General features: G+C 43.9%; 1 protein-coding gene across 1 annotated transcript in view; it reads left to right on the forward strand.

Annotated features, from left to right (window-relative positions):
- LOC144687422 (troponin T, cardiac muscle isoforms-like) overlaps positions 1-17,471 on the forward strand; it is a 63,756-nt gene extending 46,285 nt beyond the window's left edge. Inside the window, exon 11 of the mRNA XM_078553558.1 lies at positions 17,045-17,471. Within this exon, the coding sequence (XP_078409684.1) occupies positions 17,045-17,096 (52 nt within the window). The 3' untranslated portion in view covers positions 17,097-17,471. The remainder of the gene's footprint in view (positions 1-17,044) is intronic.
- The last annotated feature ends 465 nt before the right edge of the window (positions 17,472-17,936 follow it).

Consider the following 17,936-nt stretch of genomic DNA (forward strand, 5'->3'; position numbering starts at 1 on the left):
TACATCTACCGGCTTCCCTTTATCAACTCTGCTTGTTATATCCTCAAAGAACTCTAGCAAATTTGTCAAACATGATTTCCCTTTCACAAAAACCATGTTGACTCTGTTTGATTGTGTTAATCTTTTCTAAGTGTCCTGCTATTTCTTCCTTAATAACGGACTGTAGCATTCTCTCAACCACAGATGTTAGGCTGACTGGCCTATAGTTTCCTGCTTTTTATCTCCCTCCTCGAACAGGGGCATCACACTAGCGTTTTTCTAATCCACTGGGACCCTCCCAGAATCCAGAGAGTTCTGGAATATTTCGACCAATGCCTCCATTATCTCTGCAGCCACTTCTTTTAAAACCCTTGGATGCAGGCCATCAGGTCCTGGCGACTTCTCTGCCTTTAGTCCCATTGGTTTGTTAAATACTTTGTCACTTGTGTTAGAGACTGTTACAGGATCTCTCCTCCCATTAGCTCCTTGCTTATCTGATATCTTTGGGATGTTTATACTGTCCTCCACTGTGAAGACAGATGCAAAATATTGGTTTAACTTATCTGCCATTTCCCTGTTCCTCATTATCAGTTCTCCAGTCACATCTACCAAAGAGGTAATTAAAGAATCCTTTGTTTTTTATTGTTTACTTTTTCTTCACAATGTTCCCAGAGAAACATATATTTAAAGTCAAATATCATTTGTTGAAAATCAAAAATCTTAGTTTGTATTAACCTATGCATTCATTGCTATGTGACATATTTTCTCAAGAGACACAATGGCATAGTATAAAATCTGCTGGCTTCCAGTTAACCATGAGTTCTTGAAGAGCTTAACATGTCAGTACAAGTTTGAATTTTTCAACCTTAAAAAAAAACACTAAATCAAAATCACCTAGCCTGCCAAGCATGTGGAACACTATTGTTGCATTCTCAAGAAACAAATAAAGATCCTATTATTATAGTATATGAGTGTAACCATTAATTGGGAAAGTCATTGCTGGAGTGTGCCCTGTTAGACTTGTCTGTGCATGTTTAGGTTTTTAAATTTTTTGTCCACTAAGTTGCTGTAAGTGACATCTGATAAAACTGCAGCAAGGGGAACAGGGCATCCTTAGTGAAAAACAGGACAAAGAGGGGATTGCCTTAAACCAATGAGATTGAAGGATTGAGGAATATACAGATGAAGGACTGATAAGGAAGGTGAATTAGAGTGGATGAGTTCAATGTTAAAACAGGTAAGAAAATAAAAAGAGATAAAGAATGATTAGAATAAGTGAAAGAAAATAGAGGCAAAGGAAAAGTAAGAATAATTTATTAAAAAAAGACATTTTAAGAATTTCCAACAATTCACAGCCTGAATAAACAGATTAATGCAGAGAACACAACAGCAGGTCTCTGTGTCAATCTTTTTCAAGCTTAAACATGACCCTGTGATTTCCAAGTAAGCAAAGGTATTCTTGCAGGTTGTTCAAGTTCAGAGTTGCCCTAACATTATCAAGGCTAAGCATCCAGAGATGAATATGATTTGAACTGTGATTCCAAGTGCATTCATTTATAGTTGGAAGAAGTTCACTCGGTAACATAATCATCTTAATTCCCAGTTTCTGGGGGTTCCCGTAGATCCAGAATAGAAGTTTAGCTGGACAAATATTAACTTTTGGAATAGAAAATATATTTTTAAAAATTCCACATAAACATTTTCTTCATACTATTATAATATAATAGCTTGCAATCTAGAAAACACAATGGGCATGAAATCCATTGGCCCCAATTTTTGGGCATGGCAGTCACAATTCATGACATGCCCAAATCTGCTGGAAACCAGGCGGGTAGGACTCAAAATTTATCTACGCACCTCATTCCCCTGATAGTGGCACGGCCAGGAGCACCTCCGATACAGTCCCGAACACACTTTCTCTGCCAACTCCCTCTGTGCACACGAGGGGATTCAGTAGCATTGCTCCAGGCAGCTTTCTCTTCTAAAAGATATAGTCCTTATACAAGGGAAGTTGCAGCAATGCACTGCAGGCTGCTGGATAATCAATATTTGCCATTGATGGACAAGGTATAACACACCAGGGGAAGGAGAGGGCTCCCCGATGTGTTATTATAATGATATCATACCTTGGGCTTATTTACTGTACAAGACACAAGGCACCAATCACTTATAAGGGATTGAGTAAACACATTGTGGGTTCACTTTTTAAGGCTAGGCACATGAGAACAGTTATACACAGGTCTAAAGATGGAAGTCATAACATCTATGTGTGTGCTCTGCTCAAAGCAAAAGTGAAACTAAGACTAGATCACATGACACATTTCTAGTGATGTCATGCTGCTTAAAGGTACATTACATCTCCCTTTTTAAAGATACTTCCTCCCCTTCCAACAAAATATAACTATTTACAATACATGTTCCTGTTTAGTTACCATTACATAAGTGCATAGAGCTGATGAATCTATGGCTGGAATTTTCCTGCCCCACTGCGGTGAGTACCTCCGCAGCAGATGCAGCAAGCCATTCAAACATCCATTGACTTCGGTGGGACCAGAGAATCCCACTGGCAGGAACAGGTGGAAAATTCCAGCCAGTGAGTCTCTAAAGGTAATCTCTGGTATATCCAGACCTTGTGCTGATAGCCTTGTCTGGAGGTGTCTTTAATTTCTAACAGAGATCTGTGGGATTGTCATTCTTGGATGTTGTTCCTGGCTATATTTGGGATCTTGTCCCAGATGCAACAGGACTGTACAGTGGTTGAGGAACTGGAATGAATCTGATTTGTCTTCTGTTATGCCTCACTATTGCACCTTTGTGTGTAAGGACCTCATAGGATCTTGGTTCTGAACAAATTCTTGTTAGCTCGGCTGGTTGCCGTGTACCTTCTGTGGGATCCTGGATGTGAACTTGTCCCAGCTGTAAACTTGGCAATTTTGTAGCTGCATTTTTATTGTGCACCTTGGTCATCTTCTCTTGTAGTTTGAAAAGTTGCTCTCTAGGTTCTGAGAGAGTAGAATGGGTAAGAATAGTTAAATTGGTACACACAGGTCTGCCAAACATGAGCTCTGCCAGTGATGGAATAGTTGCACTTAAAGGCGTCAGTCTCAGATGTAATATTGCAATATGTGGATCTTGCTTGGTCTGTTTACATTTGAGAATTAGGGATTTCACTGCGAATCAATTATTCAGCTAGGCCATCAGATGTAGGATAATGAGGAGATGAAGTAGTGTGATGGATATGCCACTTCTCTCACACATCCTGAAATAGCTTACCAATAAATTGTGGACTGTTATCTGTAATGATCTCTCTAGGCACACCAGATAAACTGAAAATAGCTCTTAGAGTGTGCGCGGCAGTTGTGCTTGACGTATTGTTCAATTGACAAATAATGAGGTACTTGGTAAAGTAGTCAATGATGATGATGAATTCAGTGCCATGGACATGAAGGAGGTTGGATGTGATTTTGGACCAAGGATGTGTAGGAACATCATGTATAATCACTGGTGCTCTGTATTGACTTGGTATATACTCTTGACATGCCTCGCACTTCTTGGCGACAACTTCAATGTCATGGTTCACACCTGGCTAATGGACAGTCTCTCTTGAGAGTCTTTTCGTTCAATCTCTGCCCATGTGTGAGTGATGTTGAAGAATATCAAGTTGCAAAAATTCCAATTTGATGACTTGTCTGCCTTTAAAAATGACTCCCCATGAGATACCTAGCTCATCCTGATAAGGCCAAAATGGTCTTACGTATTCATAGACATGCTGAATTGAATCGGGCCATCTTTTGAGGATAGTTTTCCACAGTTTCTGTAGTGTAGAATTTTCCACCGTTTCTTCTTGTAGTTGCCGGCATTTGCATTGTGCAAAATGTACCAGATCAATTTGGAGAACATCTTCAAGTTTGATGTCAATGAAGTTAACTTGTAGATGTAAAGGTATATCTTCTGTTTTCACTGGGTTAGGCAATCTGTTAAGTGTATCTGATGTGATCATCAAGTTACCTGGCTTGTACCTGATCTCACAGTCATAACCTTGAATCTTAATCAAGAGATGTTGCAATCTTAATGGTGCTGTGGTCAGTAATTTTCACCAAATTATCCCCAGTGCCTTGTAGTCGGTAACTACCATAAATATTTTCCCGATTGGATTGGTATGAAATAAGTGATTCCAAACACTAAAGCTAATGTTTCCCCCTCGATGCTGGACAGTTGGATTGCATTACAGACAGAGATTTTAAATCAAATGCAATCTATTTGCCTTTTTGCAATATGCATGCTTCCAGACCTTTCTATGAGGCATCTATCTCCGGGATAGTTGCCTCCCTAGGATCGTAAAATTGCAATGTCAATGCTTCTGGTAATGACCCTTTGAGCTCCGAAGAGGCTTTGGTGGTCCTCGTGCCATAGGAAAGGCACATCCTTTCTCAACAATTCCCTTAATGATGAAGATCTTTGAGCAAAATTGGGAATGTATGGAGATAAAAAAATTAAAGAGACCTAGGGCAGAATTCTCTGGTCGGTGAGTAGAGGTGGGGCCCGCTTGCTGACATGTAAAACGATGCGCGGTGACATCGGGCGTGCATCCCGACGTCACCGCTTGTCATTTAGATTGTCAGTTTGGCGTATGCACGGCCGACTCGGCCTTCGCATTTTTCATGAAACCTCATCCACGGCCAGGATGAGGTTTCATGAAATGTTTTAAAATGTAATCAATAATTTTACAGTGTCACATGAGAGGACATGTTTCAAAAGTTTTTTTCCTTCCTTTATTTAAACTTGCACATGTCAAACGGATCTCCCTGAGACACCTCTGTGCCTCAGGGAAATTTCTGCACTCTTTTGTGCGCAGGAAATGACGCAGGCAATCCCCCCCCCCACCCCTTGCCCACACAGGGAGCGCACAGCGCCTCTGGGTGCACGTCACGATGGGCGGGCCTTATTTGGCCTGCCCACTTAAATAGCAGCGTGTCCCCAATCAGCGGCGCTGATTGGGTTCGTGCCCGCCCCCGCACAACACCCCCAACTGGGGAAAATTTTTCCCCTAGACATCTTGAAGACTGGAATGGTTGTAATATCCTCTATCGTACTCGGATCAGGCCATATGTCAACACTGAAATAAATAGAACTGAAGAAATTGATCTGCTACTGCACTTTGTCACATTTCAGACTGTTGAACACCAATGCTGTGTTACGCGCCGCTTGCATTAATAAGGGCAGATTATGGTCATGTTCTTGCTTTGTTCTTCCCACAACAGCTATGTCATCTGTGATACAGATGCATCCTGGTACAGTGTGTGTAATGTGGTCCATTTGGGCTTGAAAGAGATCCTAGCTAACAACCCGAAAGGAAGTAGTTGAAAACAGTGTCATCCAAAAGGGGTACAAAATGTTATAAACTGTTGGGAATTTGTTGGGAAACACCACAAGGTGTACTGGCCAGTAACCATGCTTAGCATCAAGCTTCGAGAAGAATTTTGCATCTGCAAATCTTGGATTTAACTCTTCTAATGTGGGTATTTTGTAAGGACAATGTTTCAAAGCTGTGTTGAAAAGTCATGGATCGAGGCATACTCTCAATGACCTGCCCTGCTTTATGAGACATGTAATTGAGCTGCATAAATCTGTGTGCTCTTGTACTTTTTTAATGATGCCATCTTTCTCCATTTTGTCTAGTTTGACTTTCAGTTTTTCTTGTACGTGGATGCTGCACTTATCTGGCGGATCAATTGACAGACATGCATTCTCCTGCAAGTGTAATGTTGCAGTTCCTTGAAACTGCCAGTATTATTGCGACATTCTCAATATTTCTTGTGAGCTGAGGTGATAGGAGTAGCTTCTGAGGTTGATCTGCCTTGTGATGTTTGACTGATTCCATGGATTGTTACTTGTGTGAAGTCATGACATATCTGTAAACCTGCAATCACTGGGCCTTTCATTTCTAGGAGTATGGATCCTGCACACAGAATTAGTGAACGGTTGTACGCTGAAAGTTTCACAGTGGTAGGTTTCGCCATAGCCTTCCAAGTATGTGAATACATGTCTTTTAGAATTCACAGAGGGCAGATAATTCAGATCTTGGCAAACACTTTGGACGGTGTGATGGCATCTATGTTTTCCACAAGATTGACGGTGTGAAACATTCGTCCAACGCTCTTCGCCTCATCGTGCACTCCATTGTCATTTTCAGGTTTGTCAGTTACCTCCTGTAAATGTTTCTGATGGGACACCGGATGGTTGTTCTTATTGCTTGAAGGTATCCGCAGTGTACAGTCTGTTTGGATCAGTGCATGGCTCTTTGTAGCTGCTTCAGCCTTTGCTCTGGTGCATTGCACTTTGACCCTTTCCAGTGACAATACTACTATGCCCCAGCACATCGACCTGTGAGGATCAGTTCGTACTTGCGTCCATCCATGAGTAGCTATATGTTTGCGCTTGCTTATCTGACTCAGACACACTGGGATCAAGAAACCATAGCTCTGTATGCTGTTAAATATTGTGAAATGGATAGCAAGTCAGCAGCATCCTAATTCAAACTGGGGAATTTTGTGAACATTCTGACAATATCCCTTTGACCTTCTTTCTTCAGTAGTACCTGGGATGAGTTTCACTGTAGCCACTTTTGTACGTTTTTCTGAAGCTCTGCCTACAAAGACAAACTGTGGCAGGAACATACCATGGAGTAATGGCGTCTTTGCTTTTTCTTCAATTTATTGTTCAACAACTTCTGAAGCCAGCTGTTATACTCACAACCTTGCTGGCCCGATTTTTATGCCTTTTTTGGTTTTGTTGGATTGACTCTCCCTCGCTCATTATCAATCGGGTCCACCCTATTCACTCTCCTTTCCCGACTGAGCTAACCCAGTGCTAGTCCTCTCGACACGCTGTCCCACTCACTGAACTGACCAGCTATATGCTGAAATCACACCACAAGGGATCCGTCTGCTTACCAGCTCTTTATTTAGGCACCAACTCGGCACTGTACCTCCAAAGATTTTCTTCTCACTCTCAATGCTGTGTTTTCAACACACTCCGGCACTGCGACTTTGTTGCAGTATGACCACAATATTGAGGGTCTTCTCATGCCATGTAGCATGATCTAAGGCTGTTCACCATGTCGTAGCCGTACTTAATCTTGCTGCCACCTGTCTTATCACCGCTGATCACAATGTCATGTTAATATAATAATGTAATACCTTGGCCTTACTGTACAAGACACAAGGCATATTACAACACTCTTAAAGGCTTATTACAACACTCCTGACTGTAATGACACTGCCATGGACAGACAGACAGGTAGTGACCAGGAAGGAGGTCATGTTTCTGGCAAAGGTCATGTTTCTGGCATATTACAACACTCTTAAAGGCATATTACAACACTCCTGACTGTAATGACACTGCCATGGACAGACAAACAGGTAGTGACCAGGAAGGAGGTCATGTTTCTGGCAAAGGGTAGGAAGCCCTCTGGACTAAGCCTTCAAAGGGAATGGGAACAGGTGGCAAGGGTAATCCAATGCTCAGAGTGTGACTCCCAGAACCTGACAGCAGTGCAGGGAAAAATTTAATGAGCTCCGTCAGATGGTCAAAGTGGTTGATTGAATCTGCGCATCACATCTCTCTCCCACCACACAATGCACCTCACACTGTTCAATGCAACTCATCCCCATCGCTCACCCAGCAGCACATCTGACACCCCGGATTCATACCTAGCATCCTTATACTACACCTCGACCACACAAATTTCTACACACCTCTGCAAACCTACAGCTATTCAGCAATGGCAGGCACATTTCCCAACCAGGCTGACACACAGTCACTGACATCGTGCCCTCTCTCTTACAGAGGAAGGTTGCCCATGACAGGGGGCAGGGCCAGATGATTGGTGGAGGGCCACCAAGAATCCACTGAGGGGCCTCAAGCAGATGGTCCACAGTTTCAAATGTATCAGTGCCACGTAGCAACTGGCACCCAACCCTGCTGAGGCCATCTTGGATGATGGTAAGTTGCTGCCTTACACACGTTCTCCACAGATTCCTCACCCTGAAAGGGTCTGGAAATGGAAACTGATAATGGAGCGACTGTGACCTTCTGCTTTCCTTCCATCACCTTTCCCCTCCCTTGATGCATTGGTGCTTTGAGATTGTCAAGACTGCAGTCTCACATTGAAGGGTTAGAGGAGGAAGACAGCTCAGAGGAAGAAACGCTGTCATTTCATGTAATACTTGCAGCCATCAGCTCAGATACTGGCGTTGCGTGAATGTTGGAGGCTAGATTAGAGTCAGGACCTACACGTGGTGAATCACCAAACATGAGTGGACTGCAGCCAGGCCAGGGGGATGGTGCAACTCATGTGTGAACTCCCCTGAGGGTGTAGTCACACCAGTTCTCCTGTAAGATGAGGGCCTTGTTGGGGTGGACCAAGGAAAACACAAGATGTTGCCTGTAATATAGCCTACAGTCACTGGGTAAGAGCATGGAGTAGCCCAACTCTACTGTGTGCAGCGCTTGGAGTCCAACCTTTCCACCATGGAAGTGGATGGCACCTCCATGCAGCACTGTCAGACTCACCCAATGAGCGAATGTCTGCTAATTACTACCTCAGCTTCCAATGCTGCACAGGCAAAGACCTCCCATTGTACCAGTGCTGCAGTGGAAGCTCGGACAGAGGTCGTGAGATCCCTTTCTGCTGGCGTCATCGATGCGGATATCCATGCTCAATGGGGAATGCCAACTCTCTCAGCCCAACAATCTGTGCTGCAGCAGATTATGAGATCGCTGAGGTACCACCCCTTGGGAGTGAGAGTGGCAGTGACACCGTGGAGAATAAATCTGCCGTCCTCGCTCAGAAATCATGCTCCTACTACTACCACTCTGTTGGTGCTCTTGCCATTACCTCTCGGGCATCCAACCAAGATTCTGTCACCCATATGTGGTGCCATCCAAAGCCAGGCCTTCAAGGTCCAGAGCTGCTCGAGGGCATCCCCCAAGGCCATCTCCAGTTTCTTCTAGTGCAAGTTAGCAGTCTTCCAGCAGCCATGCTGCAGCCACTGGGGTAGCTCTGCTTAGGAGCACTAGGCCAGGTACGGGAACTCACAAAACAGTCACTAAGATATGCACAAGGGTGATTAGTTCTGTGTTTTTTCGTATTATTGATGGGTTGCTGTATCAAGTTGTCGAGTGAAGGTTTTTGTTGTTGGCCTTCGTGGAATGATGTTAGTGAAGGGGAATTTGTGATGGGAAGTCTGAAATGAAATGTAAGAGAGTGGTTGGATCCATGTTAGGGTCAGAAAGTTATTTTTTACTGCAGCAAAGCCTCACAATATGAACTCTCTTACTCTGTCCAGTTCTGCCTGGTGTACGTGGTCTCCCCCCTGTTGCCTCCTCCTGATCTGGCCTCTGGATGTCACTGAATGGCTGCAGAGCATCCTGAAGGGGGAGGGTGATAAGGCAGAGGTCGTTGTAAATGTTGGTACCAATGACATAGGTAGAAAGAGGGATGAGGTCTTGCATCAAGAATTCAGGGAGTTAGGCAGTAGACTAAAAAGCAAGACCGCTTGGGTTGTAATCTCTGGATTACTCCCAGTGCCACGTGCTAGCGAGCTCAAAAATAGGAGAATAGCACAGATGAATACATGGCTTAAGAGTTGGTGCAGGAGGGAGGGTTTTAGATTCCTGGATCACTGGGACCGTTTCTGGGGAAGGTGGGACCTGTACAAGCGGGACAGTCTACATCTGAATCAGAGCGGGACTAACATTCTTGCGGGTGGGTTTGCTAGTGCTGTTGGGAGGAGTTTAAACTAATTCGGCAGGGGGAGGGGACACAGAATGTTAGCAGAATAGGGACACATCATAATACAGTAAAACAATCAAGTCAGAGGGAGTACAGCTGCAATAAGCTTCAAGGGAGTAAGGCAAGGTTGGATGGCCTCTACTTTAATGCCAGGAATATTACAGGTAAAACGGCTGAGTTAAGGGTGAGGATTGACATGTGGAATTGTGATATAGTGGCCATCACTGAGACGTGGTTGAGGGAAGGGCAGGATTGGCACCTCAACATTCCAGGATATAGAATCTTCAGGTGAGACAGGGGAGGGGGTAAAAGAGGAGGAGGCGTTGCATTATTAGTTAAGGAGTCAGTTACTGTAGTATGGAGAGATGATATCTTGGAGGGGGCATCAAATGAAGCTTTGTGGGTAGAGCTTAGGAATAAAAAAGGGGCAACCACATTATTAGGTGTTTATTATAGATCCCCAGATAGCCAGTGGGAAATTTAGGAGCAAATATGTGCACAATTTGCGGAGGTGTGTCAAAACAATAACAATAGGGTAATTATATTAGGTGATTTCAACTTTCCCAACATTAATAGGGATAGACATAGTGTAAAGGGCTTGGATGGAGTGGATTTCTTGAAATGTGTACAGGAGAACTTTTTAGGTCAATACGTAGAGGGTCCAACAAGGGAGAGTGTATTGCTGGACCGAATTCTGGGGAATGAAGCCGGACAGGTGGCTGAGGTGGTGGTGGGCGAGCATTTTAGCGATAGCGACCACAATATGGTACAGTTTAAGTTTGTTATGGACAAAGAAATCGACAAGTTGTAAAAAAATGTTTTGGATTGTGGGAAGAGTGGATTTTAGTAGAATAAGGCAGGATCTGGCCAAGGTAGACTGGGAACAGTTACTTGTGGGGAAATCTACAGAGGAACAGTGGGGGGTGTTCAGAAAGGAAATGGGGAGGGTACAGGCTCAACATGTTCCCTCTAGGGTGATAGGAAGCAGTAACAAGCCCAGAGAACCATGGATGACCAGAGATATTCAGGTTATGATGAGAAGGAAAAGACAGGCTTTCAGCAGGTACAAGGGAAGCAAATCAGCAGATGCACTAATGGAGTACAGGCAGTGCAGGGTGGAGCTTAAGAAAGCAATTAGGAGAGCAAGGAGGGGATATGAGAAAGCTCTAGCTGGCAAAAGTAGGGAAAATCCCAAGATATTCTATAAGTATATCAATGGGAAGAGGATAACCAGGAAAAGAGTGGGGCCCATTAGGGACCAAGGGGGCAATCTATGGATGGAGCCAGAGGACATCGTTAGAGTATTGAATGAATACTTCACGTCCATCTTCACCCAAGAGAATGAGGATGAAGGTATCAAACTCTGGAAGAGAGACTGTGAGTTTCTTAAGCAAATTGATATAGGGAGTGACAAGGTATTGGAGGTGTTGGCAGGCTTAAAAGTGGACAAATCTCCAGGTCCGGATGATTTGTGTCCCAGACTGCTGAGGGAGGCAAGGGAGGATATCGCAGGGGCTCTGACCCAAATTTTTAATTCCTCTCTGGCCACGGGGGAGGTCCCAGAAGACAGGAGAACAGCTAATGTGGTTCCACTATTTAAGAAGGGTTGTAGAGATAAGCCAGGGAACTACAGGCCAGTGAGTCTCACGTCAGTGGTAGGGAAACTATTGGAGAAAGTTCTGAAGGAGAGTATCTATCTCCACTTGGAGAGGCAAGGTTTGACCAGGGATTGTCAGCATGGCTTTGTCAGAGGGAGGTCATGCCTAACAAATTTGATTGAATTTTTTGAGGAGGTGACCAGGTGTGTAGATGAGGGTAGTGCAGTTGATGTAGTTTATATAGATTTCAGCAAAGCCTTTGACAAGGTCCCACATGGGAGACTTAAAGAAGGCAAATGCACATGGGATACAGGGTAATTTGATAAGGTGGATTCAAAATTGGCTTAGTTGTAGGAGGCAGAGGGTGATGACAGAAGGATGCTTTAGTGACTGGAAGCCAGTGTCCAGTGGTGTACCACAGGGATCTGTGCTCGGTCCCCTATTATTTGTCATTTTATATAAAAGACATAGATGACTATGTTGGGGTTAGGATTAGTAAGTTTGCGGATGACACAAAGATTGGTCGGGTGGTTAACAGTGAGGTTGAGTGTCTTGGGCTACAGGAAGATATAGACGGGATGGTCAAATGGGCAGATAAGTGGCAGATGGAATTTAACCCTGAAAAGTGTGAGGTGATACACTTTGGAAGGAGTAATTTGACAAGGAAGTATTCAATGAACAGCATGACACTAGGAAGTTCTGAGGAACAAAGGGACCTTGGCGTGTGTGTCCATAGATCTCTGAAGGTGGAGGGGCACGTTAGTGGGGTGGTGAAAAAAGCATATGGGACACTTGCCTTTATCAATCGAGGCATAGATTACAAAAATAGGGAGGTCATGTTGGAGTTGTATAGAACCTTGGTGAGGCCACATCTGGAGTATTGTGTGCAGTTCTGGTCGCTACATTATAGGAAGGATGTGATAGCAGTGGAAGGGGTGCAGAGGAGATTCACCAGGATGTTGCCTGGGGTGAAACATTTTAGTTATGACGAGAGGTTGGATAGACTTTGGTTGTTTTCGTTGGAGCAGAGAAGACTGAGGGGCGACCTGATCGCAGTGTACAAGATTATGAGGGGCATGGACAGGGTGGATAGGGAGCAGCTGTTCCCCTTAGTTGAAGGGACAGTCACAAGGCGGCATAAGTTCAAGGTGAGGGGCAGGAGGTTTAGGGGGGATGTGAGGAAAAACTTTTTTATCCAGAGGGGGGTGACAGTCTGGAATGCACTGCCTGGGAGGGTGGTGGGGGCGGGTTGCCTCACATCCTTTAAAAAGTACCTGGATGGGCACTTGGCACATCATAACATTCAAGGCTATGGGCCAAGTGCTGGTAAATGGGATTAGGTAGGTAGGTCAGGTGTTTCTCACGTGTTGGTGCAGACTCGATGGGCCGAAGGGACTCTTCTATTCTGTGATTCTGGATCCAGGAGGGTAGTGGCTGGGCCCTCATAATTTTGAGGCTGTGGAGGATGCTGCACACACCACACATGTGGAGACCCCCTCCAGCGAGTACTGCAGAAATTCTCCGAGTGATCAAAGCAGCAAAATCTGCTGCTCCAGTGTGTTGTCTGTGGCTCCATGGCTTCCATCCAAGGTTCCCTGATCTCACATGGTGGGATGGCGGAAGGAAGTCATGAGCTATGTTTGGAGGGAGCGGTTTATCCCTTGCCACTGAGCAACCATCCTTTTGACTGTCTTTGAGGCCTGAAGAAGGTAGGAATTGCTGATTCTGGCTCGCACACCAATTGCACTTTGACTGAGTGGTAGTCCTTGTGGTTACAGTATAATTTCCTCACTGACATGAAGGGCCAGCAGCATAACAGTGATGCAGTTGATGTGGGAAGCCCTCTCACCCTGGTGTTCCCTTCTGAGGGAGAAGTGAATAAAGTCCCTCTCCGTTTGTAGAGTACCTCCATCACCTCCCTGATGCTCCTGTGGATGACAAACTGTGACACATTGTTGGTGTCACCGGCACACAAGCCAAAAGGATCCAGCTGTGTAAAACGTAGGGGTCACAGTGACCTTCACAGCCGCTGGAAGAGTCGTCCTCAGCCTGGTTTGAGGCTCCAGATTGTGATGAAGGAGGTGGCACAACTCTGGCACCACCTCCTTAGTAAAATGAAGCCTCCTGATGCAGTGCTCCTGGCTCACCAGCAGTTGGAGTTGTGTACCTGAAAGACCTTCTCGGGTTAGGACCTTATGAGGAGCGCCCTCCTCCTTCTCCCTCCTCTGCCTAAGTTGCGCACGCTGCAGAGTAAGTGGCCTTGTGACCACTGCTGATACCTATGCAAAACAATGTTGTTTTCTGCCTTTCTATGGTCAGCAGAAACCCCCAAACTGCTCCAGCAACTCAACACAATCCTTCCAAACTTCACCTCAGCACCAGTCAAAAACACCTAAACTGCAACTTGTTGGTTGGCCCTTTTAACCAGCCGCAAAACATGGCCTCTTTTTCTTCCACACACTTGTTTCTGGAGTGCATTAGAAAGGTATTCCCTGCACATTCATTGACCAGTTTTAGTATCTTGGTGTTGCATCAGCCTATTGACAGCATGGTCATGCACATTCAGCGACTTCAGAAGCACTTGCAGGCACCACTCTGGTTGACTTGGGGCATGTTGGAAGTGGTCACCAGCACTTCCCGCACTACAAATCTGCAGGTAGACCTGCACAGAACCACTGGAGGAATGAATTTCATGCCCAACATTACTCACTTTCCCTGTTCAAGCTCTTGTATATGTTTTAAATACCTATTCAACAAAATGTTAAATTACTTAAAGAAACATTGGACAGAATTTTGCCCTCGTCAGGCAGGCACGGCGGGTGAGCCCGGGAGCAGTCGGGAAGCTGACCACCGCCCGCGATCAGGCCCCGACAGTGATTTCATGCTGGCTGGCCAATTAACGGCCAGTCAGCGTGACACGTGTGCTGAAACATTCAGCGCTGTCGGGCTGGGAGTGGGAGGAGTGCAAGTGCAGAAGTTCGCGCATGCGCGTGGGTGCATGCAGTAAAAGCTCCCTGAGGTACAGAGCTGCCTCAAGGAGCTGAAGATTTTCAGCACTCAAAATAAAGAAATGAAAAATAATGAAAACATGTCCCTTCATGTGTCTCTGTCACATGAGCAGGAGTCATGTTAAATAGGAGTGCAAGAAGTTTTTTTTAAATCGCTGGTCGAAACCTCATCCCACCCGTGGATGAGGTTTTGCCAAAATTGCAAAGGCCATTTGGCCTTTTCGCCCGCCCGCCAACTGAACGTTCGGATGGACAGCGAAAAATTGTACTCAATTAATTGGTTAAAGGCCTCAGTTGCCGAGCTGCTGACTCTCGCGCGCGCCCACTGACCGAAATATCGCGCGAGTGCGCGGTGGCGTCGGGACACTCGCCCAACGTCATCGTGCGTCATTTTACACTCGAGCATATCGGGTGCACGCTCGCACACTGAGCGAAGAATTCTGGCCGTTATGTTTGGTTGTCAACAATAAGTGCAGTAAAATTTGCAGGCAAGCCTTTACACTTAAATCACAATTATAGCTCTGATCAATGGCGTTTTGAGGGTATATTTTGCCTTTGTCTTAAATGGCAGTCTGATGTCTCGTGTTCTTTCATATTCCTCCTCCCTTGTGGATGTTTCTTAATTTATTATGACGGGCTTTTGTTAACTGTATTTTGTGCTGTTGAGAAGACAAAAATAGGTTCCAGAATTTTTAAAGTGGAGCTGGAATAATTGAAATGAAACCTTGTTAGACGTCATCAATTGCTGTAGACATTTTTGTCTCGGAGTCAGAAGGTTGTGAGCTTATGCCAGAAGCTTGAGCGTATAGTCTAGTGGCACTTGCAGCTATCAAAGATATAGTCGTTCGGATAAGAGTTTAAACCAAGGCCTCATCTGCCCCCTCAGTGTGATGGAAAAGACCCCAAGACACAATTTGAACAAGAATAATCCATCAGCCAACACCTAAGAACCCCAAAGCAGATGATCTGACCATTTATTTCATTGTTGTTTATGGGATATTGTGTGTGAACTGACTGCCAAGTTTACAATTTCATATTACAAAAGTGAATACACTTTAAAAAGTACTTCATTGGCTGCAAAGTACTTTGAGACGTCCTAATGTCATGGAAGGTTAGCAGTAAATGCAAGTTTATTTCTTTTTATCTTAATGCATCTTTACTGATCCTTACCAATAAAAATTCAGGAAGTTGATTCTGCCATTCAGTTAGGGGAGAGGAAGGTGCAGCATTGATCATTCATTGATGGTGAAGAGATGAACAGTAATTCAATCACTGACAGTAATATTGTGCAGCTACCTAACAGCCAACAAATGCTGGATCCTATCTTGCAGGTTTATATTTTCCACTGCTTAATAATTGAAATTCTTTCTTCTAGCTCCAATACCTTTTGTGTATCTTATAAAAAGTTTACATCATAAAACATAATTGTTTTTTTTTTGAATCAATGTGACAAAAGCGCTTGCAAGGGCTTGCTGTGTCGTGTTCCAACAACCATCTATATTTGGGATAGAATCTTCGGAGCGGGGGCAGGGCCCGCTCGCCAAGGCGTAAAATAACACGGGTGACGTCGAGCGTGTGTCCCGATGTCACCGCACGTCATTCAGATTTTCAGTTCAGCAGGCGCGCAGCCGTTTAACAATCAATTAAATCATTGACCTCAGCTGCCCGTCTAACCTTAAGGTTGGCGGGCAGGCGAAGAGCCCAGGCAGCCTTCGCATTTTTCATGGAACCTTATCCACGGGCAGGATGAGGTTTCAGGAATGTTTTTAAAGTATTGGAAAAAATTTTATTAACATTAATGGACATGTCCCAGCTTATGTGACAGTTTCACATAAGTTATTCAATGTCTTATATGCGAAAGAGCGCACTCTCTGACTCAACCTACTCCCCCTGCCCACAGGGAGCGCTCAGCGCTTCTGGGTGTGCGTCACGCTGGGTGGGCCAATTGAGGCGTAAAATAGCGGCGCCCGGCTGATCAGGGGCACCAATCGGCTGCGCACCTGCCCCTGCACAAGCCCCCCAACGTGGAGAATTGTATACCTAGTAAAAAACGCTTGTTGCTAATTATGTATGATAAACAGCAACCTCATAGGGCTGGTATTGTTTATTGTCCCACATACAGCACAAAATCTACAATATAACAAGTTCTCACCTGTTGGATGGTTTTGATAATTTCCAGGAGAAAATGTTGTAAAAGGATAGTATAAGCATGAAATTCTTCATGTACCCTTGCAATCTCCAATCTCTTTTTCAAGTTATGAAGTTGTTGAATTTTTGTCTTTGTTTTTAAGTAAAAACAATCATTAATTGTCTATTTACTGCTATCCCCCATCTGGGGCTGTTTCAAGTTGAGTAATGAAATATTCAGCTACAAGGTGGGGTTTTAGCTGCCCTGCTAATGCAGCCCTCTGGTCTTCAGACTGTTTCCATCAATTTACAACAGACTTGTTAAATTATTGCTTATCAGAAAATTGTAAACAAAGCTATTAATCTTGAATTGCACAATTTAATTTATTATATTTAATAGAAATAGGTGAAATAGCTCTTATGTTTTCATATTTATGCGAGAATCAGAGACTGGGAACTAGGTAATAGATAATGTTTAACATAATATTATTTAAATTACATCTTAGTGAATGATATTTTTGTTTGCAAACTTACAGCAGTGCAAAAGGACCTCGTGGCAAGGGTAAAGTGGGTGGTCGTTGGAAGTAACAATGGATTGGGCACATCGACAAAGAAAGCACCGTCTTCTGATACATCTTCCCACCAACTATAGACTGAGCATTTTTTTCTCAATGTTAAAATGATTCAAAAAAGCATTGTCATAAAATAGTAAGTTCACTTTTTAATGTGGAGAATTAAATGAGTAATAGTCCCTCATATTAGTTATATGATTACTTCATATCTCAGTCTCTGTGGTGTCTAAAATATTTGGTTTTTTTAGAAAATATGAATGGATTCGAATTAGTTTACTGTCCCTCTAAAGTATGTATTTCAAAGTCACCATGTTTGAAAATAATATTATTGCTGATTTCAGTGGTGAAGAAAATTGTAAATGTGCACATTAAAACATTATTTACAAAATTATGTGTGGTCTAATATCTTTACTGGCACAGAATCTATTCCAAGATTCAATGTAAAACTGTTGTTTTAAAAATATTCTTTTGTATATAATAGCAGAAAATTCTGCAAGTCTTTTGGATCTACATTAACAACAGACTGTGAGGCAAGTTCAACATGTTGCTCACAACCAGTGCTCACTTTTTGAACTCTATGAAATAATTAACAAAAGAGGTTTTTAAACTCGCTGCTCTCCACAGAAATGGGACAGTGGCTTATTTAAAATCAAGACCGTCAACTTGCCAGCCTGTTCCTGGTCTACCACCATTTTAACTCTGGCCTTGTATTTATGACTTGGACCCCTGCCTGAATCATTTATCTAATACGAATTGGGTGCTTTGAGAAACTGCTAAGCAGATTGTGCTGCATGGATGCCCCACTAAGTCAATCCAGTAAGTCAAGAGAAAGAGGCCCCACATTGGTAAAACTTGA

This window comes from Cetorhinus maximus, chromosome 12 (genome assembly GCF_964194155.1).
Source record: "Cetorhinus maximus chromosome 12, sCetMax3.hap1.1, whole genome shotgun sequence".
Classification (NCBI taxonomy): domain Eukaryota; kingdom Metazoa; phylum Chordata; class Chondrichthyes; order Lamniformes; family Cetorhinidae; genus Cetorhinus; species Cetorhinus maximus.